General features: G+C 41.2%; 1 protein-coding gene across 1 annotated transcript; it reads right to left on the minus strand.

The window, feature by feature from the left end:
* Positions 1-10,214: 10,214 nt before the first annotated feature.
* Positions 10,215-24,098, minus strand: BATF2 (basic leucine zipper ATF-like transcription factor 2). Its single transcript, XM_077287751.1, has 3 exons — positions 23,685-24,098; positions 18,555-18,662; positions 10,215-11,164 (listed from the first exon to the last, which is right to left on the minus strand). The coding sequence occupies exons 1-3, from the start codon at positions 23,751-23,753 to the stop codon at positions 10,964-10,966; spliced, it is 378 nt and encodes a 125-aa protein (XP_077143866.1). The 5' UTR covers positions 23,754-24,098; the 3' UTR covers positions 10,215-10,963.
* Positions 24,099-27,594: the final 3,496 nt, after the last annotated feature.

The raw sequence follows: 27,594 nt of genomic DNA on the forward strand, positions 1-27,594 counted from the left end.
TCTCTATGGGGCAGCTCCTATCTGCCGTATATTTCGCAGCCCTATTTTACAGGCTGAGAAAATCAAAGCATGCTGCGATTGTCAGCGTATTGCGCAAAAAATCCACCAATGAAAGTCTATGGGGGAGAGAAAAATACGGATTACACATGGACCATGCGTGTGACTTGCGAGAAATACGCAGCGGTGTTCTATAGAAAAGCCGGCAATTCAGTGCTGTGTACAGTAAAATCACACCAACAGGTTAGAATAGAATAGATAAAATAAATGCATACACTTAGTATAGGTATATATACATATATATATATATATATATGTGTCATTGAGACACACATATATATATATACTGTATATATATATTTATATTTCATACAGCGCTAGATAGCTTAAAAGCCGGTAATTCAATTGCCGGCTTTTGCTATCTCCTCATCAAACCCGACAGGATAAGAGACATGGTTTACATACAGTAAACCATTTCATATCCGTTATATTTTTACATATTCCTCACTACTAATGTTAAAAGTCACTACTAATGTTAAAAGTGTCTGTGTGCAAATTTTGGAGCTCTAGGTGTTAAAATAAAGGGTTAAATCACTGAAAAAACTGGCGTGGCCTCCCGTGCAATTTTCTCCGCCAGAGTGGGAAAGCCAGTGACTGAGGGCAGATATTAATAGCTTAGAGAGGGACCATGGTTATTGGCCCCCTCCTGGCTAAAAACATCTGCCCCCAGCCACCCCAGAAAAGGCTCATCTCTAAGATGTGCCTATTCTGGCATTTAGCCTCTCTCTTCCCACTCCCGAGTAGCGGTGGGATATGGGGTAATAAAGGGTTAATGTCACCTTGCTAATGTAAGGTGGCATTAAGCCTGGTTAATAATGGAGAGATGTCAATAAGAGACCTATTCATTATTAATGCAATAGTAGTAAAGGGTTAATAATACACACACACATATTATGAATAAAGTATTTTAATGAAATAAATACACACATGGGGTTTTAAAAACTTTATTGTACACTTAATCCACATGAAGACCCTCGTTCTGTAAAAAAAATAAAAATAAAAAAGCAACAATATCCCATACCTGTCTGCCGTACAGTCATGTCCCATGCTGTAAATCCCTCTGAAGGGGTTAAATAAATTTACAACCAGGAGCCTGCTGATGCAGCTATTGCTCCTGGTTGTAAAAACTGGGGAATGAATGGAATGCAGGGGAACATACAGTAGCTACCTAGACTTGCGGTGATGCGCCCCCTGCTGGCATAAACTCATATGAACTCTAGCGTGGGAAAATATTCAGAAAAATTACCACGCTAGAGTTCATATGAGTTTATGTTAAAGGGAACCTGTCACCTGAATTTGGCGGGACAGGTTTGCGGTCATATGGGCGGGGTTTTTGGGTGTTTGATTCACCCTTTCCTTACCTGCTGGCTGTATGCTGGCCGCAATATTGGATTGAAGTTCATGCTGTGTCCTCCGTAGTACACGCCTACTCAAGGCAATCTTGCCTTGCGCAGGCGTGTACTACGGAGGACACAGCATGAACTTCAATCCAATATTGCGGCCAGCATGCAGCCAGCGGGTAAGGAAAGGGTGAATCAAACACCCGAAAACCCCGCCCATATGACCGCAAACCTGTACCGCCAAATTCAGGTAACGGGTTCCCTTTAATGAGTTAATTCATAGTTTTGATGCCTTCAGTGTGAATGTACAATTTTCATAGTCGTGAAAATACAGAAAAATATTTAAATGAGAAGGTGTGTCCAAACTTTTGGTCTGTATTGTATTAAAAAAAATATATATATATATATATATCTATATATATCTATATATATATATGTATATATATACCTATACTATGTGTAGACATTAATTTTATCCTAGTCTAACCTGTCAGTGTCATTTTACTGTACACCACACTGAATTGCCGGCTTTTCTAAAGGACACCAGTGCGTATTTCTCGCAAGTCACACTGATGGTCCGTGTGGGGTGCAAGTTTTTCTCGCACCCATAGACTTGCATTGGCAATTCTCGGCTGATATACAGGTCAAATTGCAGCATGCTGCGATTTCTCTCGCACTTATAATACGGCTGAGAAAACAACGGATGATAGGAGCTGCCCCATGGATTAACATTGGTCTGAGTGCTATGTGATGTTTTATCGCATAGCACTAGTGATAAGCGAGTGTACTCGTTGCTCGGGTTTTCTCGAGCATGCTCGGGTGGTCCCCGAGTATTTGTAACTGCTCGGAGATTGTTTTCATTGCCTCAGCAGCATGATTTGCGGCTACTAGACAGCTTGAACACATGTGGGGATTCCCCAGCCAGCAACCAGGCAACCCCCACAGGTACTCTGGGTAGGCTGGGTAATAGCTGTAAATCATTCAGCTGCAGCGATGAAAACTAAATCTCCGAACACTAACAAATACTCGGAGACCACCTGAGCGTGCTCGGGAAAACCCGAGAAACGAGAATACTCGCTCATCACTACATAGCACTCGTCCGTACTATACGGTAGTGTGACTCCGGCCTTACAGTGATACCTTGGTTGATGAAATCCGTCTTGTGGCTGTTTTTTAATCTTTATTTTCAGTTTTTTGTTAATGATATGCTCGTGCCCTAAGGCGGGGCTGAAGTATGTGTGATCTGATTAGATATTCATAATGCAGACTGCTGACTGGTCACTGATCCCTCACTGACTCGCCCCCTAGTTTGCACAATGAATACCATCACATACTGAATAAAAAAAAACCCTTCTGCAGGCAGGTGTCGGCCATGGCCCCTCCGCTGCAGCATAATCGCATGGTTACTGTGCACTTATTCCCTTTTGCAGATTTACTTGAGCAAGGAAATTAAAAAAAAATCTGTTTGAAAATGGCGCCTGCGCAGTAGCAGCTATTGGTTTGTATAGAGATCCGATAGCTGCTGTTGCGCAGGCGCCTCCATCTTGCTGGAGAAGAAAAAAAATGTCCTCCACCAAGATGGCGCCACCTGCATTAAAAGGTATCAACCACTGAGGACTCTCAATTCTAAATTGCTCATTGCTAGGCAGTGTTGAATTTCCCATATGAAAGTGTTCCTACATGAAAGGCTTTAAATATGATAATATAAGGAGTCACCATGTTAAAACATTGAGAATGGAGATGGTCATCCTTGTGATCTTAGCACCAGGTTTGCTTGTATGTAGATATGCTCATTTTAGCAATTTACACAAGAAGTCTAAAATTTTTGCCTAAAATTACTGGCAATTACACAACTGTGCAACTTATTTTTTGCCCAAAGATTATTTTATTGATGGTCTAAGGAGCTGGAAATATCTGATCATGGTGCTGGGTGTGTAAGTGGCAGGTGGATGATGTTTGCGACATGCTGTGGTTTTGGAGTAGGCTTTGTGTCTTAGTCCTTGGACTCATGGAAAGTATGCACTCATGGAAAAACCTAGAGAGGGGATTATTTAGATTATGGAACTTCCAAAAAGATTAAGAATGTTCCAAAAATATATAATGAAAAAGGAAAGGGGGAAGAGAGGGAGGTTTCATAAAAATCATCAGATCACGTGGAGATGTTGGATAGAACAGAATATCGGAAGTATTGACTTGAGTTTTGTTGTAAAAGAGGTAAATTAGACTAATAGTAAAATAGAAAAATTATATAACTGTATGCTGGCAAAGGAATTAGCACTAATTCAGTGCAGGGACTTTGAATGGTTTAAAATTGAAGATAATATTTACTTTGAGCTTTTATGTTCCTCTCAAGCCCCCCATACACTTTAGATAGATGTCGGACCAATAATAGTTCAGCCGATCACGTAGCCAGCAGCTATTTCACCTAGCTTTCCCTTTCCCTGCTCGGCTGAGAGCTCCTGTGTTCTCTACGAGAAAGCCATTGTCAGAATTACACAATTGACTGACGAGGTATGGACGAGGCTGCGGCTGTTCCACTACCAGGAGGGTTATTGGGGAACTCACAGTGAATGTATGATAAATACACCTCCAGTTCCAATGCATGGAATACATATACAGTATATATATCTACTATATAATTGTCTAAGGGTCACTTCCGTCTGTCTGTCACGGATATTCATTGGTCGCGGACTCTGTCTGTCATGGAATCCAAGTCGCTGATTGGTCTCGCCAGCTGCCTGTCATAGCTGCCGCGACCAATCAGCGACGGCCACAGTCCGATTAGTCCCTCCCTACTCCCCTGCAGTCAGTGGCCGGCGCCCGCTCCCTACTCCCCACAGTCACCGCTCACACAGGGTTAATGCCCACGGTAACGGACCGCGTTATGCCGCAGGTAACTCACTCCGTTACCGCCGCTATTAACCCTGTGTGACCAAGTTTTTACTATTGATGCTCCCTATGCAGCGTCAATAGTAAATAAATCTAATGCTAAAAATAATACAAAAAATAAAAAATCATTATATACTCACCTTCCGCCGGCAGGTTTCGGTGGCAAGGATGGTTTGCGCGAAGGACCTGCCATGACGTCACGGTCATATGACCGCGACATCATCACAGGCCCTGCGCGAGGACCTGCCATGACGTCACGGTCATGTGACCGTTACGTTATGGCAGGTCCTTCTCGTGCAGGCGCGAAGGACAGCCAGGGACAGCATCAGGAGCGCCAGGAGCAGGTGAGTATTTAATATTCACCTGTCCGCGTTCCATCCGCCGGGCGCCGCTCCGTCTTCCCGTCCTCTTGCAGTGACTGTGCAGGTCAGAGGGCGAGATGACGTATTAGTGTGCGCGCCGCCCTCTTCCTGAACAGTCAGTGCGGAGAGACGGGACGCTGAGGAGCAGCGACAAGAGGTGAGTAGGTGATTTTTTTTTTTTTATTGCAGCAGCAGCAGCATTACATGTGGCACAATGCTGCATGGAGCGTCTATGGGGCCATAAAGAACTGCATGGAGCATTATATGGGGCATCTATGGGGCCATAACTGCATGGAGCATTATATGGAGCATCTATGGGGCCATAACTGCATGGAGCATTATATGGGGCATCTATGGGGCCATAACTGCATTTAGCATTATATGGAGCATCTATGGGGCCATAACTGCATGGAGCATTATATGGGACATCTATGGGGCCGTAATGAACTGCATGGAGCATTATATGGAGCATATATGGGGCCATAAGTGCATGGAGCATTATATGGGGCATCTATGGGGCCATAAGTGCATGGAGCATTATATGGGGCATCTATGGGGCCATAACTGCATGGAGCATTATACTACGTGACTGGGCAAAATACTACGTGACTGGGCAATATACTACGTGACTGGGCAAAATACTACATGACTGGGCAATATACTACATGACTGGGCAATATTCTACGTGACTGGGCAATATACTACGTGGATATGCATATTCTAGAATACCCGATGCGTTAGAATAGGGCCACCATCTAGTATATATATATATATATATATCCCCTCACGCGACTTTCCCCTCTCCAGTCTATCCTTAATGCAGCAGCCAGGGTCGTCCATCTGGCTAATCGTTACTCGGACGTGTCCGCTCTTCGCCAGTCATTACACTGGCCACCCATTCATTACAGGATACAATTCAAAGTACTTGTTCTCACCCACAAAGCTCTCCACAGTGCGGCACCCCCTTACATCTCCTCCCTCATTTCTGTCTATCGGCCTAGCCGACCGCTGCGCTCTGCAAACGACTTTCGACTAACCTCTGCACTAATCCGTACCTCCCACTCCCGACTCCAAGACTTCTCCCGTGCTGCGCCAATCCTCTGGAATGCTCTACCCCAAGATATTAAGACCATCCACAACTTGCATAGTTTTAGGCGCTCGCTCAAAACTCATTTGTTCAGAGCGGCCTATCACGTTCCCTAATCAGTCATTTTATGTTTGTGTGTGTGTAGCCCATTCACTATCTCATCTACCCCCCACCCCCTGAAGATGGCTGGACCATCATTGTAAATACACACCTGTACTTTGTATCTCCCCACCTCATTGTAGATTGTAAGCTCTCACGAGCAGGGTCGTCTTATTTTGCTTTATTGCTGTATTGTTAACATTGTTACCTATGACTGTTGTGTTTGAAACTGTTAAACTGTAAAGCGCTGCGGAATATGTTGGCGCTATATAAATAAAGAATATTATTATTATATATATATATATATATATATATATATATATATATATATACTGTGTGTGTGTGTGTATATATATATATATATATATATATATATATATATATATATACAGTGCCTTGTGAAAGTATTCGACTCCCTGGAACTTTTCAACCTTTTCCCACATATCATGCTTCAAACATAAAGATACCAAATGTAAATTTTTGGTGAAGAATCAACAACAAGTGGAACACAATTGTGAAGTTGAACGAAATGTATTGGTTATTTTATATTTTTGGGGAAAATAAAAAACTGAAAAGTGGGGCGTGCAATGTTATTCGGCCCCTTTAACTTAATACTTTGTTGCGCCACCTTTTTCTGCGATTACAGCTGCAAGTCACTTGGGGTATGTCTCTATCAGTTTTGTACATCGAGAGACTGAAATTCTTGCCCATTCTTCCTTGGCTTTGCTTGGTAAAGCAAATAGATGAAGCTGCGACTCAAGGAGAAGGAGGACTTCAACTACCCTGAGATACAGACGCAAATTCTTTACTGTAAGAGCAGTGAGACTATGGAACTCTCTGCCATATGATGTTGTAATGAGTGATTCCCTACTAAAATTTTAGAGGGGACTGGATGCCTTTCTTGAAAAGTATAATGTTACAGGGTATATACTAGATTCTTTGGTAGGGCGTTGATCCAGGGAACTAGTCTGATTGCCGTATGTGGAGTCGGGAAGGAATTTTTTTCCCCAATGTGGAGCTTACTCTTTGCCACATGTTTTTTTTTTGCCTTCCTCTGGATCAACATGTTAGGGCATGTTAGGTTAGGCTATGGGTTGAACTGGATGGACTTAAAGTCTTCCTTCAACCTTAATAACTATGTTACCAATCGGGTGATTGGACACCCGATACAGGTAGCGTATGGCTTCAAGAGTTCGATTTACAGAGCAAAACTGTCCGGAAGCCCTGAAAGGCCTGGAAAAGACAATCCCTATAAACACTTACACACTTCTTATAAAGAAACTTCCTGAAGAAGTAATAACGAAACATGTGTTGGGACAGCATGTTTATGCAGACAAAAGATAACCACATGTAAGTAATCCCATGTTTAGAGCCGTTCAGGACTGCATTTTTGCACTTTAGTCTCAAAGCCTCAATAGGATTCTATTTATACACCACTTTGCAAAGTTTATCATTAGGAATGTTTTCCTGCTGCTATTAGCTTGATAGAGCAAGTGTTAGATATCTATTTGGCAATTGAAGTATTTGATTCAGCAAACAATCTTTTTATTTATGCAAAAAAAACCATAGGTGCTAAGTATAATGGTAAAGGTCTTATAACAACGTTGGCTAGTGGATGGTGGTTTGCACTATGCACTTTTTCTGTCTGCATTTTCCTGTATTCTGCCAAGCAGTCTCTGTATTTTATTATCAATTTCAATTTAAATCTAATAAAAATGCTATTTTAGGACTATACTCTTTGAGCTTTTTTTGGTTCTGCTATTCTCAGTTTCTATGTAATCCATATGAGTTATTGTCAGTTATATTTATTCATCTGGACATTTTTTTGTGTTACTTCTTATAAAACAAAAACTTTGAAAATAAGGTCCCGTCGTAGTTCTTTTACCAGGTAACTGGACAATAACTTGGTGTTAATCAATATATTTTTTGTGATAGATTACCTTAAATTATATATCAGCCCACAATAAATAAGACATGTAAAATGGTAATACTAAAACAATCAAAACACATCAAAAGCAGCACTAAGACAGTTGTCTCGTAAATTTTGCTGCATTGTTTATTTGTAACTAGGTGTTTTCAGGAAAGCCATATGTTGTAAAGTGCAAAATTTCACACCAATAAAGGAATATAATTTAACAGCATATAAAAACAAAGCTGATGCAGGAGATGAGGCTAATGCTTACTAACACTTCTAAATCCTAATTCACAGCAACATATAATTCTCTGAATTCAAGTTCAATCAAGAAAAAGAACACCCTGTAAACCTTCAGTATGTAAACATCCCCAGAATGTTAATGTCAGGTTGACAATGTGAAATAACGCATTGAACAACTTCAGTGCATAAGGGACTATGGCCCTGATTTATGATGGGGGGTGGGTAGGAGTCAGACGCCCCTAATTCATTAAGGGGCGCACCCTTACTAATGAATCAGGAGCGTCTAACCAGTCGCGTGCGCCTCCATGTGCCACACCAAGAAAGCCTACACCAGGCTATGAAACTGTGAAAACAACAAGTCACAAAAATTCTGCAAACATTTTCTTACTTTTAAAAGCAATTTAAGCCAGAATTCTGGCAAAATAGCTTTGATGAATTGGGGTCGATTAATCAAGACTGTCGTAGAGCACGGTCACGTTACGCGAGTCTTGCAGTTTTTCAAAACTTTTTTGTCATTTTTCTGACATAATTTCATAAATTGGCCCCTTTAGCGTTAAGGAATTTTGAACATTTTTCGGTCAAGTTCATCCACTGGACATCATAGTGCACAATTTCAACAACTTTTTTGTAAGCCATTACATTTTAGCTTCAGCTGGAAAAAACAATTGGCAGAAAATGTTTTGATTGTGGTGGATTTTGGTTTAATGCTATCCTTGACAAAGAGTTTTTGCCAGGCAGGTCAGGCATAAAGTTGCAGAGATGAGTAAAGCTGGGTTGGGTTCTAAAAAAAATAGCCCAAAAGCTGAACATCTCACGGGGAACTGCTGAATCCATCATCCATGGAAGTAGGTTGGCACAACTGCAAACCTACCAAGACATGGCCGTCCACGTAAACGAACATCCCAAACAATGAGCACACAAATTAGAGAAGCAGTCAACAGGCCTATGGTCACTCTGTAGGAGCTGCAGGGATCCACAGCTCAGGTGGGAGAATCTGTCCACAGGAAAACTATTAGTCGTATGCTCCATAAGACTGGCCTTTATTGAAGAGTGGCAAGAAGAAAGCCATTTTTGAAAGCAAGTCAAAAGAAGCCCCATTTGTAGTTTGCATAAAAGCCGTGTAAGGGACACAGCTCTATGTGGAAAAAGGTCCTCTGGTCAGACGAGGCCAAAGTAGAACTTTTTGCGCTAAATGCAAAACCCTATGTGTGGCGAAAAAGAATGCTAACACTGTACATAGCCCTGAAAACATCATCCCCACCGTCAAATGTAGTGGTGGCAGCATCATGCTTTGGGGATACTTCCTTCAGGCAGGAAAAGGGAGCTGGTCAGAGTTGATGGGAAGATGATTGGAGATAAATACAGGGGAATCCCAGAGGAAAACCTGTTAAGAGGCCACAAAAGACTTGAGACTGGGGCGTAGTTTCACCTTCAAGCAGGATAGTGATGATGATGTCTGTAAAGTGCTGTGGAATTAATGGCGCAACATCCGCGAGTAAAATAAATGTGAGTTTATACTGTAATAAATCCATCTTTACTAAGCTGCTAAACTCTACCTAGTTGTGGCTACAGACAAACATATATAATACACCTATATGGCTGTGTGAAGAAATGCAGATCTGAGATTTTCTACTAAACTTTACTATGAGATTTTATACTAAACTAATTGTAAAATATGTTTTGGTGCTGCAGTTGCTGCGAGTAGAGAAGTGGCTGCACATGCACTGCTCTATTTATTGAAACAGAATTTTTTTTTTTATAATTTTGTACAGTGTGAAAAGTTATGAAACTTTGCAAATTACATTCTAAGGGGATTTGTGATCATTCATTGCATGTACATGAATTTCAAACCTCTACTTTTCCACAGTCTACAAATGCTTCTCACTAAATTAGAAGAAATTAGAGCAACAGTCCAGTTCTTTTCCTCCTTGGCCCAGTTAAGACGCTTTGCAGGTGTTTTTTCTTAATTATTCTAATTTACTGAGATAATAACTTTTGGGTTTTCATTGGCTGTAAGCCATAATCATCAACATTAACAGAAATAAACACTTGAAATAGATCACTCTGTTTGTAATGACTCTATATAATATATGAGTTTCACTTTTGTATTGAAGAACTGAAATAAACTTTTGATGATATTCTAATTTTGTGAGAAGCCCCTGTATATTCCTGCTTTTAGATGCATTGGTATCAGAATGTACTCATTTGCAGTACAGATGGTGACAGTGAAAGGAACAGCACCAATGTCTCAATATCTCTGGGGATAAGATGCTGCTGGAAATGGTTCTGATAACAGAACACTCAGTGGAGGACACAGGAGCTGACCCATCACTGCCATCCATCTGTACTCCAAATGAGTACGTTCTAATATCAATGCAGCTGAAGGCAGGAAAATAGACTGGTGAAAAGCAGGAGTTTGGATGCCACTTACATGCAAGGTTTTATTCAGCAAGGAAGTCTAATTCCCTAATAAAGTGATTTGCATAACTTTCCATGCTGAAAAAATGAAAGTTTAGTTACTCTTTAAGGATATCTGTTTTAATCTGATCTGATGCTTTGCACTGAGGAGGAGCAGCAATCCGAAACACGTCTGCAAATTGAGATTTTGGTTTGGCTTTTACCCCAAGTCATGTGGCAAGACTTGTTAAAGGGTCGATACTGACCTTTAGGATTGCTACGTTTTTTTTTTATAACACAAACTTTATTGGTTCCAGGATTGTTACTTTTAATAGGTGGTGCTAGAGTTCAGGAGCGTTGCATGGCCTATAAGTCTCCTTACACTCGCATTTCTTTCTCACAAGAATACACAAATCTATCAGTTTAAAACTTTTCCGTAGACCTTCAAATTGAAAAGTCATTGGGAGGGATTATGCATAAAAAATTTGGAAGGTGCACATTGGCATTATGTAGGCAATAAATCTAGTGTTTTATTTGGTGTTTAATAATAAAAACAATAAGCGTCCCTGAATAATATTTAGAAATCAGTAAATTGGTCTATATCGTTTGAAGGGAACAGGGCTTCTGGTTTGAGTAACTCCCGGATGATATCGGGTGACAGAAGAATGCAGGTGTCTTCATGTTGTTGTAAGACTTTAGTCCAGTATGTTTGTTCCTCTTGCAGCTTCTGGATCTCCTTACGCAAGGCAGCATTATCCTTCTCTAATTTTTCAAATTCCTGAAAGGAAAAGTTGAAAGTAAAATAAGTCAGTCACTACAAACACAGCAATAAGATAATTTGGTTTAACGTTCTAAAAAGTCAAAGGGATTTACCAGCTGATGAAGATCATTCTTAAAAAGGCTTCGAGAAGTAGAAAAAAATAAATGTATTGATTCTCACCCTCAGTCATCCATCGCAGATCTTGATTTACTGGTTAGGGTTTCCTTGTCCTTTTTTCAATACACCAGAAATGGCTGCTCAACCAATTACTGGATGAGACCGATCACCACTGAGGACAGTGATTGATTGAGAGGGAATTTCTGGCTAATTTTGGCTTGTTGAGGACCAGAAGGGACTTACATGATCATTGGAATTGGACCCACAAGGGATCTTTGAAGTTGGGAGTCACTTCTATTATTAATTTTAAAAAAATGTTCATCTACTAGAAAATCTCCTTCAATTTTCTGTAGATATAATAGATATCTATATAAGCACTTCTCATATTTTAAATTTTTATACCCTACAATAAGATGTTCCTTAGAGACACAAACAACTACTAGATATCATATGACTTTATCCAAGGTTGAAACTACGATGGTAAGAGCCGTCAAATAATAAACCTGAGAAAGTTTCCATGACATCAGTTTTCCTGGTTTTTCCATGGGGTGGATGGTTGGATAGTTATAAAGTATCAGAACAAGATGAGACAGCTAACATGGCTCATGCAATATCCACCCACAGTGTTTCTCCATGTTGCTAAGAGATAGTATATTTCAATAGAGTTCCACTAATCCGTGCTACTTGTAAATCACGGGACAATGTTTGCCGGCCTTGTTGTGGCTTAATATATTCCAAACCACATGAATTCCATTAGATGCCAAATATCTTGAAAAGTAAAAGCATGGCAAAATCTATGGAACAAAATCCAGCTATAGGTTCCATAGGTGAGAAGAAACGTGTGATGGACGCAGAATGTAGCACAATAGAATAACAATTCTGCTGGTAGAAACTAACATATGGCTTGAATTGACCAGGAGTAATAGCAGAAGAACCATCTCAGGTCTCCAAACCATCTGGGCATCTACTGAACTGAATTCAGATCACAATCAGTTGCAAAGAAAATGCGTCTGCTTCCATAGCAAATTAGGCTTATTAGCAAAATTTACAAACTTTATGATGTTCACAATAACTAAACAAGAATAATTAGAATAACTCAACACAAATAATATAACAAGTGGTTTCTCCAAATCCATCACAAAATGCCACTTTTACTGACTACTGTAGTCTCAGAATTATTCACCCCATCATGGCAAGCGTCTTTAGTATTAAGTAGAGCACCTTTGGCTGTGATGAGCTGTAGCAAACATGATGCACAGTCATAGAAAGGCATTCCTGAGCAATCCTAGTCCATTGGTCATCAGCAATGGCTTCCAGTTCACTAGTGTTCTTGGGTTGTGAAAGAGTGGGCCAAAAAGTTAAGCAAACAGATTGAATTGCACAACCAAGGAAAAGGATTCAAAAGATACAATGGCATTAAATGTTCATAGAGATAAAGTTGAAATCAAAGAACACAAATTCAAAGTTACAGGAACACTGGCTATGCTACATTTATGCCGCTGAAAGAGGACATGCCACCAGATTCCTAAGAGACTGTAAAAGAGCTGCAGAAAAATTTGGTGGCAGCAGCACTAAAGTTTCAGTTTGCTCAATAAAGTACATACTAAAAGCAGAAAGACTCTGTGCCAAAACTCCAAGATGTTCCCCTCTAATGGCCCAAAAGCAGAAGAAAAGTTTTATCCAACATCCTAAAAACGACATAAATTTTTCTGGTCTATGGATCAGCGATAAAAAAGGAGTAAAAATGAAGCATATGGTGAAGAGGTGAAGAAAACACACTGCCTACAGTAAAGCGTGGCGTTGTTATAGTGATGCCTACAGTGAACCATAGTGGTGGCTTGGTGATGCCTACAGTATTGCATGATGTGTGCTCAGTGATGCCTACAGTGAAGCATTGCGTTGGTATGATTATGCCTGCAATAAAGCATAGCGGTGGCTTGGAAATGCCTAGAGTGGTGCATGGCTGGTGCTTGGTGATTCCCACAGTGAAGCATAGCTGGCGCTTGGAGATTCCCACAGTGAAGCATGGCTGGCGCTCAGTGATGCCTACAGAAAAGCATGGTGGAGGCTCGGTGATGCCTACAGTGATGCATGGTGGGTGATTGTTGATGCCTACAGTGAAGCATGTCGGGGGCTTTGTGATGCTCTGGTGCTTCTTTGCTTCCTCAGGAGCTGGAAACTTGCAACGTGTTTAGGGAAGATAGATCTGTTCAAGTGTCAGGAAATCTAAGCAGACAGCGCCGTGCATTCTGTGAGGAAATCAAAGCTTGGGCACCAATGGACCTTATAACAGGACAGTGATCTCAAGTAACCACAAAGTCCACTAATTATTAGTTTCGGAAGAAGTCCTGAAAAGTTCTGGAGTGTCCGTTATAATTGACAAACTTAAACCCATAGTAGATCTTTGGTGAAATTTGAGGAAAGTGATTGCAGAACGCTTAACCCGAGAATATAAGTGAACTGGAATCATTGTCCTTGACGAATGAGCTGAGATTCACCAGGAACACTGCCCTAAGCATGTTTGCAGCCGATCATAACAGCTAAAAGTACTAAAGATGCTTGTCATGTGGGGTGAGTAATTCTGAGAATGGAGTAGTCAGTAAAAGTGATGTTTTGAGATGAATTTGGAGAAACCACTTGTTATATTAGTTGTGTAGATCAATTTAACTTCTTCTTGATTGATTGGATTATTAAAAACAACCAACATTTTGTAAGTTTTGCTAATAAAACGAATTGGAAATGCGGGCTGAATAATTTTGATTGCAACTGTAAATACATGAATAAATGTACCATATATTTATAGAAAAAGCTTAAAAATAACACCTAATTAATTTGTAGAACATTCCACCTTGGTCTATATACTAGTACGGGGTCTTACTGTATCTCTGTATGCCTCCAATTTTATGTTGAGGCAAAGAGACTTTTCTATATTCATATAACAAAGAAAAAACAGTTGACCTGATGCATCGGGAAGCTTACAGTATATCCAGTCTAGACAACCTTCCGAGCTGTGCAATCTGCACTCGGGGCTCATATAGTTTGCTTACACTGAAATACTGAAACACATTTAGCTTACTACAGATTGTTTAGACTGGATGTTTCCAACAGTGACAAACATTAACGCAGTCAGGAAACTAAACTATTAAAGGGGTTGTACACTTTCTTCCGGAAACAGTGCCACACCTGTCCCATGGGTTGTTTGTTGTACCCCAGCTAATCTTTACCGGGCCTGGACTTCAATACCATATGACCTGTGATCAACACAAGTGTAACGCCGTTTTTTGAAGAAGGCGACCATGTTTTCCTAACCCTATACAGCCTCCTTTAAAGACCTATTTTGAAACTTTAAAACATTTTAAAGACAATGAATAAAAGGATCTGTAAGGTCAACATTTTATCATGACTGTTCCGATTAGTTATTTTACCAAACGGCACAAAAATGAGCGTAAAAACCAAAAAGGAAGAATACAGCAGACTGATAGTGATAAGTGCATGAACCCAGACCTCTCTCATACCCTCTTACCAATCAGTGATGGATGTAGTCTACCGTAATCCTGTGACCAACGCCCTCTTGGTAGAGACCATAAAAATTTACATAGAGTGCAATATATAAAAAGGAATTAAGTGGGTGTGGAGTGGAGAAATAAGAGCAAAAACTGGTCACTTTTGACCTGACAACAGGTCCTCTTTAAAGTGGTTGTTCTGCTTTAAGTTCCAAGTCTGCAGTCACTCTATGTGACTGCAGACTTGTGAATCTTCACAATGTGCACAATGTGCGCTGTGAAGATTCGCTGAAGTGGAGAGCGGGTGATCATGTTACTGCAAGTATGCTATTTGCATACCTCTGCCCACATTCCGACTAGACTGTATCAATACAGTTGCACGTCTAGTTGGCACATGACCGCATGTATGCAAATCACAGGCGCATGCCGGTCCCAGCAACGGAGAATCCTCACAGCATGCAGGACACATAGAGTGACTGCTGACTTGTAGCTTAAGGCCAAACAACCCCTTTAATGCTGTCACTGCTGGATCATGGGTGTTTGCGGTCAGTCATAGATGGTCACAATCAGCAAGCTGCAGTTGAAAGAGCTATAATTTCATCATTATTTGGCCCATATATATTGCTATTCTACCATTCATTCAACCACAAGGCTCAATATACACTGTCCCCCTCCTGCTCTTGTGTAAAGACACGAGTCCGACTGACATCTAGTGGTTAATGTAAAAATAGTTCTACCAACCAAACAGAAATATACTGAGGATGCATTTTATTTTAACCCGTTCAGGACCAGAGCTATTTGGACCTGTATTTTTCCATGGCACCACTGATGCCACCAAGCACAAGATCTCGTGCTTTGCACTCACCAAGTGCTATATAAAAATAAAAAATATTAAAATGGCAACCATGAGTAAAATGTAACACAAATAATCAGTCTTTATCATAGTATTATAATTAAATGATTACATGATTAAATCCAATTAAAAATACAGAGGATCGTCATGTTACCACCACGAATCAAAGGGGAAGAATACATCATTACTGCTCATCTATGATAACAAAGCTCCTATGCCGAGGGCTCCATTGATGACTATCATGCTGGGGAATGTTGATATAGTTAAGAGCTTCCTTACTGGTACATGTGTTATATAAGTAGAGTATAAATGCAAGCATGAAAATTATTAAAAATCATATAAGATGCTAAGAACGTAAATGCATAGATACGTGGGAGACTATGATCCATATGCAGCTCTGGTAATTATCACTTACGCTGTCTATCTTCTTACCCGTGAGTCTTTTGTGCTCTGCTTTTGAGGTCAAATATGATCTGTACGTACAGTGGAATCTAAAAGTTTGAGCACCCCTGATCAAAATTACTGTTATTGTGAATTGTTAGGCAAGTTGACGATGAAATGATCTCTACAAGAGCTAAAGTTACAGATGGCACATTTCCTTTGCATTTCAGGCAAAAAAAAATAGTCATTTTTTAAATTTTAAAAATTACAAAAAGGTAAATGGGATGTGCAAAACTTTGGGCACCCTGCATGGTTAGTACCTAGTAGCACCCCCTTTTGCAAATATCACATCTTGTAACTCTTTTTGTAGCCAGCCAAGAGTCTCAATTCTTGTTTGAGGGATTTTCATCCAATCTTCCTTGGAAAATTATTTCAGTTCTGTGAGGTTCCTGGGTCGTCTTGCATCCTCTGCTATTTTTAGGTCTAGCCTCAGATTTTCAATGATGTTCAGATCAGGGGACTGTGAGGGCCATTGTAAAACCTTCAGCTTGAGCCTTTGAGGTAGTATATTGTGGATTTTGACCTGTGCTTAGGATCATTATTCATTTGTAGAAGCCATCCTCTTCTCAACTTCTGCTTTTTTACATAATTTGTTGAAATTTCATCAAATCCATTCTTCCCTCTACCCGTGAAATGTTCCCCGTGCCATTGGCTGCAGCACAACCCCAAAGCATGATTGATCCACCCCTATGCTCAATGGTTGGCGAGATGTTCTTTTCCTGAAATTATATGCCCTTTTATCTTCACACATACCTTTGATCATTGTGGCCAGCGAGTTGTATTTTAACCTCATCGGTCCACAGGACTTTTTTCCAACATACATCAGGCTTATTTAGATGTTCTTTTGCATACTCCTTATGCTGAATTTTATAGTGAGGACGCAGGAGAGATTTTCTTCTGATGACTCTTCCATGAAGGGCATATTTGTGCAGGTGTCTCTGAACAGTAGAACAATGTACCACAATTACAGAGTCTGCTAAATATTTATAAAGGTCTTTTGCAGTCAAGCGGGGGTTCTGATTTGCCTCTCTAGCAATCCTACCTGCAGATCTCACTGAAATCTAGCTTGGTCTTCCAGACATTATCTTGACCTTCACTGTTCTGTTATCTGCCATTTTTTATTACATTTCAAACTGAGGAAAGGACAACTTGAAGACGCTTTGTTATCTTCTTATAGCCTTCTCCTCCTTTGTGGGCCTCCACCATTTCATTTTCAGTGTGCTAGGAAGCTGCTTAGAAGACCCATGGCTGCTGTTTTCTGACACAAGGTTAGAAGAGACTCCGTTTTTATAAAGCTGGGAAATCTGCATCACCTGGCCTTTCCTAACGATGACAGTCAGCAAGCCATAAACCTGACATGCTAATTAAGGTCTGAAGCCTTGGTCAAAGTTATCTGATAACCCAAATCTCCAAGAGTGACCAAACTTTTACATCAGCCCATTTTCCTTTTTGTAATTTTTAAAATGTAAAAAATTACAATATATTTTGTTTGCCTAAAATACAATGGAAAGGTGTCATCTTTAACCCTAGGCTTTTTAGAGATCATTTCATCTTCAACTTGCTTAACTCTTCACAATAACAGTAATTTTGACCACGTGTGCCCAAATGGATGTACCATTTCCGGGGTGGCTCAGGGCTTGGGTTATTAGTCTGGAATGGCCCCTTCCCAGCCTATTAATATCAGCCCACTGTGGTCAGCTTAGCTTCTGCTGGTTATTAAAAGTTGGGGGGACCCCACGTCATGTTGTAGGGGGGTTCTCCCTTTTTAATAACCAGTAAAGGCTCAGTAGACAGCTGCGGGCTGATAGTAATAGGGTGCGAAGATGCATGGATGTTGGACCTGTCCCATACTATTAAGAGCAGTTCACAGCTCTCTGCTTTCTCTTAGCTGGTTGTTAAAAATAAGGAGAGCCCTACGCCATTTATTTCTTTTATTTATTAGCTAAAACAAGTATAGAAAACTACACAACGCACAGATTACATATATCACTTACATCTGTCAATCTATTCGATTTATCTACTATCATTCTATATCGCTATGTAAGTCTGGCCCTGATAGGAGATTGTTATTTTAGCTAATTTTTCTCATTATGATTATTCTCATAGATTAAGTTGCAGCTTGCGAGCAGCAGAGCCGTCACTCCTTTTGGTATCTGTTGAACTATGTGTTACTCTGTAATGTCTTTATTGTCTGTACAATAGATGACTTAAAAAAATGGAATCATCTTCTTGTCCCCTATTAAAAATAAGACATGAAAAAAACATATTTGGTAATGCCATGTTCAAAATAATGGCTGATTTATTGAAATATTAGTTTATTTAACACGTACGGTAATTGTGAGCACAAAAAAATCTAAAAGCCAAAACTGCAATGATCAAACCATCTTATGTACCCCAACATATTATCAATAAAAAGTGCCAGCTAGCTAAGGAAATGCACACTTGGGACAATGTTCTTAGGCTATAGCAAGTGTTCTTGGTCCAATATCTATACCTGGTGAAGAGTGTCGGCTCGCTCCGTCTGCTTTTGCCGGCTCTTGCAGGAAGCTGCTCGGTTTCTCAACCTTTTTTTCAGTTTTCCAGGTTCTGTTTTTTCCTCCAGCTGTAAAGCAGATCATTAAAAATATATAATTTTGTCTACGTTTATGTTCTTTTTCCTGTTATCACACCCTAATGTAAGTATTCAGATAGACTCTAGAATCTTCCATACACAGAAGCAGAGCAGACCTAACCATTAGTGATGAGCGAACGTGCTGGGATAAGGTGTTATCTGAGCATGCTCGGGTGCTAGCCAAGTGTCTTTGGCGTTCTCGAATAATATGTTTGAGTGCATGTCTCATTGATGTTAAACAGCCGCAACACATGTAGGGATTTCCTGTTTGTTAGGTAATCCCTGCATGTGTTGTGGTTGTCTAACAGCCGCGAGACATGCAACTGCGTGGACTCGAACATATTATTCGAGCACACCGAAGACACTAAGTTAGCACCCGAGCATGCTCAGATAACACCTTATCCCAGCATGTTTGCTCATCACTACTAATCATCTATATATATAAACGTCTAAGGGGCACTTCCGTCTGTTTGTCTGTCTGTCTGTCTGTCACGGAAATCCCAAGTCGCTGATTGGTCGCGGCCAGCGACAGGCACAGTCCAGCTGCGAAATGGCCGCTCCCTACTCCCCTGCAGTCAGTGCCCCCTCCATACTCTCCCCAGTCAGGCGCCCGCCGCCCACATAGCGTTTTAGCAGTCCGTTAAACCAACTGCGTTACACTGTGGCATAACGCGGTGTAATGCAGTCTGTTAACGTTGCTATTAACACTGTGTGACCAACTTTTTACTATTGATGCTGCCTATGCAGCATCAATAGTAAAAAGATCTAATGTTAAAAATAATTAAAAAAATAAAAAATGGTGCTATTCTCACCTTCCGTCGTCCACTGCCGCCAGCTTCCGTTCCCAGAGATGCATTGCAAAATTACCCAGATGACTTAGCGGGCTCTGCTATATACTACGGGCTGTGCTATATACTACATGGCTGTGCTATATACTACGTGGCTGCTATATACTATGTGGCTGTGCTATATACTACGTGGCTGTGCTATATACTACGTGACTGCTATATACTACGTGGCTGTGCTATATACTACATACGACGTTGCTGTGCTATATACTACGTGGCTGTGTTCTATACTACGTGGCTGTACTATATCCTGCACCCCGAACCCCCGTCATCCAGCGCCCCGAACCCCCGACCAGTCAGCGACAGACGCAGTCCAGCCACGAATTGACGCGGGATTTAAACCACGCTTCGCTGATTGGTCGCGCCCGGCCGCAACCAATCAGCGATATTGGCACGGGATTTAAACACCGCTTCAGTGATTGGCAGCGCACGGCCGGCCAAGACCAATCAGCGATATTAGCGCAGTATTTAAACACCGCTTCGGTCATTGGTCGTGCCCGGCCGGTCGCGACCAATCAGCAACAGGTGCAGTCCGGCTGCGAATTGGCGCCAGATTTGAACCATGCTTCGCTGATCGGCCAGCCGGGCGCGACCAATCAGCGATATTGTCGCAGAATTTAACCCCCACTCACAGCGCGACGTACATTTATACATACATATTCTAGAATACCCGATGCGTTAGAATCGGGCCACCATCTAGTATAATATGAACACCTAAACAGAGCGTAGTATGCAACTATGTGCAATAATTATAGAAGCCACTGGACCAAACCACAGCTTTTATGCCTACAAAAATTCAAAAAGGACCAAATAATCAAAATATACATTTTATTGGTGACGACAAAACAAAACAAAATAAAAAACCTCGAGAGATGGAAAGAGGGTGTGTTGTGGAAAGGGCTACCTACCAGCTGAACGAGCGCCTACCTGTCAGTTATCTGATGTCTATGGTCTACTAAATCTGTTTCTTGTTTTAAACCCACAAAGACATTAAACAATAAAAAAACAAACAAAAAAACCCACAACTTTAACAGTTTTTCTATTTTTAAAGGGAATTTGGCACCAGCTATTTGCCACCTAATCTGAGAGCAGCATAATGTAAAGACAGATACCCTGATTCTGGAGATGTGTTACTTACTTGGGCTGCTTGTTATAGTTTTGATAAAAATCACTGTTTTATTAGCAGGAGATTATCATTAGAGGACTAGTAAACTTGCTGCCATGTAGTCCTCCATAGCCATGAGCGGTAAGCCCGCCCCCGCCACTGATTGGCCGCTTGCTGACAATGTACACAGAAAGCTGCCAATCAGGGATGTGGGTGGGGTTATTCAGAGCTCAGCATTCATAGAACTGCTAGATCTATGGCTGAGAAAACAGGGATTTTATAAAAACTGCAACAAGCAGCCCAAAAAGTGACACATCGTTGGAATCAGGGTCTCTGCCCATACGTCATGCCACTCTCAGGTGGGGTATCAAAAACCTGGCAACAGATTCCCTTTAATAGTATAGTTATACAGGGTTCAATAGGGAAGGAGAAAGTGAAGTAAGGCTCTTGTGTGGATAAAAAGTGCAGCAACTTTACTTTTCATGGGCTAAAATCCAAAACAAGGAAAAACGAGGAATTCTTCTTAAGTGTTTTGAGTGCGGTACGTGCCGCTAATCGCCATCTGGAGAAGACATTTATTCCAATAAGTACATAAAGCTAATGGCATGTTCCCAATGGGTGATAAGAATAGTATGGCTGGTTGTACACTGCTGTTTTGGAGGGTGCTGGGTTTCAGGGAGCACAGGAGGCCATGTAACTTTTTAAGCAATTTTTTTAGGAATGTTTCATTTCCAGAGCTCCTGAGATACATACATGGCCTCTGACCAGAGCGCACAGCACCTGAACGGTTGGCCATGTCTAAGACTTTTTTTATGAAGGGGAAGAAAATAAAAAAGCAATATTCACCAAGCATGGTAATTGCCCCACTACTCTGGGCCTCCTCCCAGGTTATCTCTGATTACTCTGCAGCAGCTTTTAGAAGATTAACAGAACAGAACACACAGCACAGACTCGCTCTATTGTTCCATGGTAGGGAGCAGCTGATTAGGAGAAGCTGGAGAGGACTGGAACATGAACAGTAATAGCCATATAGAACTGAAATACAGCGCACCTATTAACTAGTGAACCATGGCTGTCTACACAACCTGTATTACCATTTTTATTGGCCCCAACGTTCCTGATCGTAACGACAGGTTCGGCCAGCAGTCTAATTTATAAGGGGGCACCCAACAGATCATGTCGGAGGAGCAATGGATGCAGCCTGTCCGATTTCAGACTGCCAATATTTGGGTTCTCTAAAAGATATAAGTTTGAGAGAGCGCTATTGTGTATGGGAGAGTCAGCTAAGATAGCTGCTGGCTGAACAGCTATCTAAAGTGCATGGTGGGGTAAAGGCCACCACCCTTAAAGGGACTGTTGGCAGTTTTTTTTGCTATGGAATCTGAGATCCGTATGATGTAGGGACAGAGACTCTGATTCCAGCAATGTATCACTTACTGGACTGCTTGGTGCAGTTTTGATAGAATCCCTGTTTTCATTGCTGAAGATCTAGCAGTGCTCTGGTTGCTGAGCTCTGTATAACTCCGCCCACACCACTGATAGGCAGATTCCTAATAGGCTGCAGCAAGCTGCCAATCAGTTGGGGGGGCGGGGTTACACAGATTAGCCTGACTGTCTTGCAGGCACCACCTAGTCCTCTAGTGATAATCTCCTGCTGATAAAGAACTGTATTGAAGCTACAGCAATCAGCAGAGCAAGTGACACATCCCTGGAATCAGGCTCTCTGCCCCTACATTATGCTGTATGCTCAGATTAAATAGCAAAAACCTGCTGCCGATTCCCTTTAAAAGTGGTCAGTGCATCAAGTGACAGTTTGCAGTATTTTTGGGCACAACTATAAGTACTTGGCTACAAGAATGCTGTGATGTGAATGCAGTAAGTAAATCTGGTATTGCAGGTATGTCAAGCTGTTGTTTGTGAACGTATACTTTTATTGCAAGCCCCTGTTCTTACAGATTGTCAGTTTATGCGGATGCCCAGTTACGGTAGCATAGGAGACAGAGTTGCCAACTTGACTTTTTATTTTCTCCGCACAGTTTATCAAAAAATCACGGATAGACAATATTTTATACGGACACATTGGAAAAACCATAATAAATCATCATAAGTGATCCATGTCTACAGCCCAGAATTCTGATATGTAGACATCAGCTGCATTCACTGTAACCATAATAATCTGTATAAGTTTCTTCATCATAAAATAAAATCATGGTCGCCTCAATTGTTTTTTTATGGACCCAGATAGGAGACCCCTATCCATGTTGCAGAATATAGATACCATATGGCACCTCATTCCCAAACAGTTGCCCTTGTGCGCTCAGTCCCTCCATCTATTACATTGCTCATTTAAATGGCCACCAAATAATACTTCATTCTCTATGGAACAGCCATTGCGGGAAAATATTTGGCTATAGAAAGCTTCTCTTGGAGATAATAGATGATTAACAATGGCTACAGAAGCCAGACACACAGCAATTAGCTGATTGCATTTTTTTTTTATATAAAATAGACATCAATATGAGACAACCCCTTCAACTATATAATATTGGAGAACGTTAGGAGAGGTGCAAACGAGCGTGTATTCTCTCATCCGAGAAAAATAGGTCGATTATGCAAATGACACTCTGATCAGAGTGAGGACAAAATGGAGAAAGAAAAATCCCCATCTCCTCCATTCTGTGAGGCAGCAGAAATCGGGCTGCACTCAGATGTCATCTGAGTGCAGTCCAATATTTCCCACACACCCATAGCCTTGCATGGCCAAGTGCGATCCGATTATTGGATCAAATGTGGGCATGCAGCGTTTTTGTCCTGCCCGAGGAAACGTGCTCGGTTCCATAGACTTAACATTGGCCCGGGTGCAATCCGATGATTTGTCAGACCAAAATACGCTCGTCTGCACATGCCCATAGGAGAAGAAATAAAAGATCAAAGCAGATATTCAACTAATAATGGATAACTAATAACACAAATAGTAACAACAATAAACCCTGGTTATAAAGCTCTTAGGTATTTTAAGCTTTTATAATCTAACACAACAAAGAATAATTTCACACTTACACAGTCCCGTGTCCCACAAGCTGTCGCAGTTTCTGCCTTTCCATGGATGTCTTCTTCTTCAATTTTCATATTTCAATTAAAAATTGTGAAAAAACAAAAATGAATTCAATCTGCACATTGGCTGATATTAGTAACGAATATATGGCGATGCCAATAAATAAGAGGTATTTCATACCAAGGGTTAAAAGACAAATCTAACATAAAAAATGTGCATTATTCTAAAAAAAATGTATTTCATAATGAAAAATTAATCTGTACAGAGAAGAATTGTAATTCTCAATATCTGATATAAGAAGCTAAGAGAGGTGCCAGAAAATCCTGTCAATCCAGGTGATGAGCCTGCAGGTAACTGCTTCTTGTGTAACCGGTGATAGTTTCGCTTTACGTTAATCCACTAGTGACTGGAGGAAATCACATGTGTATTCCCACTCCCCCCGAGCATTCCACGGCTGGAAGAATGGACATCTACAGTGAAAGCGAAAGCTGAAAATCAGGAGCCAAGTTCCTAAGAATGCTCGCTAAAGCACGTGTCAACTAATAACCCAGGACGTGTCTGTAGAAGGAATTTGTGATATGCTCAGATTATGGCGGTCACTGAGCTCTCACTTAGGTGCACTGTTGGCACAAATGGGCTCACACAAATTGATCAAAATTTTAAATATAAAGAATCTTACATTTATGTGTATAGTAAACATAGCCATTAATGCACAGACTGCAGTACTCAGAAAAAAACTGGTTTATTCATCCCTATTTAAAGGGAACCTGTAATTTCCCAAAATGCTATTAACAAGAAGATACAGGGTTAATCGCGTTACACAGGCTGCACTGAAAGCATGATTAGACCTTTATTCTTCCCGGGAGCCGCCGGCTTTCAGTCACCATTCACAGCATTGTGAGTAGCGGCTGTAATCACGCTCCGCCAATTTGATTGACATCTTGATCTGTGCAGATGTGCTGCAGAGCAAGCTGTCAATCAAAGTGCTAGGTTGTGTTTACAGCCGCCGATCACAGTGCTGTGAACGGTGACTGTAGCTGGAGAACGCCTCCATGACTGAAAGCCGGCAGCACTTGGCAGATATAAAGTTAATATTTTCCTGGTAGCCGAACTTTCAGTAAGGCAGCCGGACAGCATTGAAATGCTATTCACAGGCAGATTAACCCTATATTTACATTTGGGGACATGACAGGTTCCCTTTAAGCAATTTCAGTCCTCACAGAGGACCTATTTTAATGTTTTAAAGGGTTGGCCTCAAGATGCAGCATCAGGAGTGCAGTGCTCCTGGCTTTCTGCTGTGCTGGGGTTGGTGCGCTCCTGAAGATACCGTGCTGACAAGCCGTATAGTTGTGCCGCTGATCTGAAATGTGCTCTCTCCGAGGCCGTAAGCAGAGGTAGATTTATCTCTGCAGCATGGGAAAAGCACAAGGGGACTGAAGCTGGCCAAGCAGGCAATCTCTACATGTGTGGCGGCTGTCGAACAGCCACGGGGACTCGAACAAATTTTTCGAGCATGCAGAAGACACTCGGTTAGCACCCGAGCATGGTCGGATAAATAACGCCTTGTCCGAGCACGTTCGCTCATCACTGACAGCATATGTCTATAAACGGCAGCAATCAGTGGGTGCTCAGATCGCTGTATGGTAAAAGTGACCCAGCAACATGATTCAGGTCAGTACAATTTTGGCAGTACCAAACTTGTATTGTTTGCATTATTTTAGTGGCTTTAAAAAAAATTGGAAGTTTAAAAAAAAATAAAAAAATCCATAAATAAAAGTTTGTTTTTTAATCACCATTTTCAAGACCCATAGTGTTTTTATTTCTCTGCTAATGGAGAAAGATTGGTGTTGTTTTCTTATCATTTTTTGCATGTCCAGCTGTAGTTTTTATTGGAAACATCTTGGGGCACTCGTGATATTTTGGTCACCTTTACTGCATTTTTCAGGGAGCTGTAGAGACTGAAAAACAGCAGCTTTGGTGTTATGGCATTTAGTATACAGAGAAAGCAATAATAAGTTTATTTTCTATTTTTTTTATTTTTACATGGGGAAGAATGGGGAGGTGAAATTATTTATACCTTAACATTTATTTTGTGTTATACATTTCACCAAGAGGACTTGAACCTATTATCTTCTAGGGCAGCACAGTGGTTCAGTGGTTAACACTGCAGCCTTGCAGCACTGGGGTCCTGGGTTCCTCCACCCTGGATCAGCCTTCATCTAGTCCAGTGTGGAGTCAACTTCCAGGGTGGGCCATTTCTATGGATACACCTGGGTGGGCCATTTATAAAGTTGGATCCAAAATTGCCGACTTCAAAATGGCCTCCATGGTCACCACCCATCTTGAAAAGTTTTCCCCTCCCATATATTAATGTGCCACAAACAGGAAGCTGATATCAACAACCATTCCCATTTTATTTAGGTGTATCCATATACATGGCCCACCCAGGTCTATCCATATAAATGGCCCACCCTGTAGTTTACAGATCCTTCTCAAAAAATTAGCATATAGTGTTAAATTTCATTATTTACCATAATGTAATGATTACAATTAAACTTTCATATATTATAGATTCATTATCCACCAACTGAAATTTGTCAGGTCTTTTATTGTTTTAATACTGATGATTTTGGCCTACAACTCCTGATAACCCAAAAAACCTGTCTCAATAAATTAGCATATTTCACCCGACCAATCAAATAAAAGTGTTTTTTAATACCAAACAAAAAAACCATCAAATAATAATGTTCAGTTATGCACTCAATACTTGGTCGGGAATCCTTTGGCAGAAATGACTGCTTCAATGCGGCGTGGCATGGAGGCAATCAGCCTGTGACACTGCTGAGATGTTATGGAGGCCCAGGATGCTTCAATAGCGGCCTTAAGCTCATCCAGAGTGTTGGGTCTTGCGTCTCTCAACTTTCTCTTCACAATATCCCACAGATTCTCTATGGGGTTCAGGTCAGGAGAGTTGGCAGGCCAATTGAGCACAGTAATACCATGGTCAGTAAACCATTTACCAGTGGTTTTGGCACTGTGAGCAGGTGCCAGGTCGTGCTGAAAAATGAAATCTTCATCTCCATAAAGCATTTCAGCCGATGGAAGCATGAAGTGCTCCAAAATCTCCTGATAGCTAGCTGCATTGACCCTGCCCTTGATGAAACACAGTGGACCAACACCAGCAGCTGACATGGCACCCCACACCATCACTGACTGTGGGTACTTGACACTGGACTTCAGGCATTTTGGCATTTCCTTCTCCCCAGTCTTCCTCCAGACTCTGGCACCTTGATTTCCGAATGACATGCAAAATTTGCTTTCATCAGAAAAAAGTACTTGGGACCACTTAGCAACAGTCCAGTGCTGCTTCTCTGTAGCCCAGGTCAGGCGCTTCTGCCGCTGTTTATGGTTCAAAAGTGGCTTTACCTGGGGAATGAGGCACCTGTAGCCCATTTCCTGCACACGCCAGACTCAGTCCACTGCTTCCTCAGGTTCCCCAAGGTCTGGAATCGGTCCTTCTCCACAATCTTCCTCAGGGTCCGGTCACCTCTTCTCGTTGTACAGCGTTTTCTGCCACATTGTTTCCTTCCAACAGACTTACCATTGAGGTGCCTTGATACAGCACTCTGGGAACAGCCTATTTGTTGAGAAATTTCTTTCTGGGTCTTACCCTCTTGCTTGAGGGTGTCAATGATGGCCTTCTTGACATCTGTCAGGTCGCTAGTCTTACCCATGATGGGGGTTTTGAGTAATGAACCAGGCAGGGAGTTCTTAAAAGCCTCAGGTATCTTTTGCATGTGTTTAGAGTTAATTAGTTGATTCAGAAGATTAGGGTAATAGGTCGTTTAGAGAACCTTTTCTTGATATGCTAATTTATTGAGACAGGTTTTTTGGGTTATCAGGAGTTGTAGGCCA

This window comes from Ranitomeya variabilis, chromosome 2, assembly GCF_051348905.1.
Source record: "Ranitomeya variabilis isolate aRanVar5 chromosome 2, aRanVar5.hap1, whole genome shotgun sequence".
NCBI lineage: Eukaryota > Metazoa > Chordata > Amphibia > Anura > Dendrobatidae > Ranitomeya > Ranitomeya variabilis.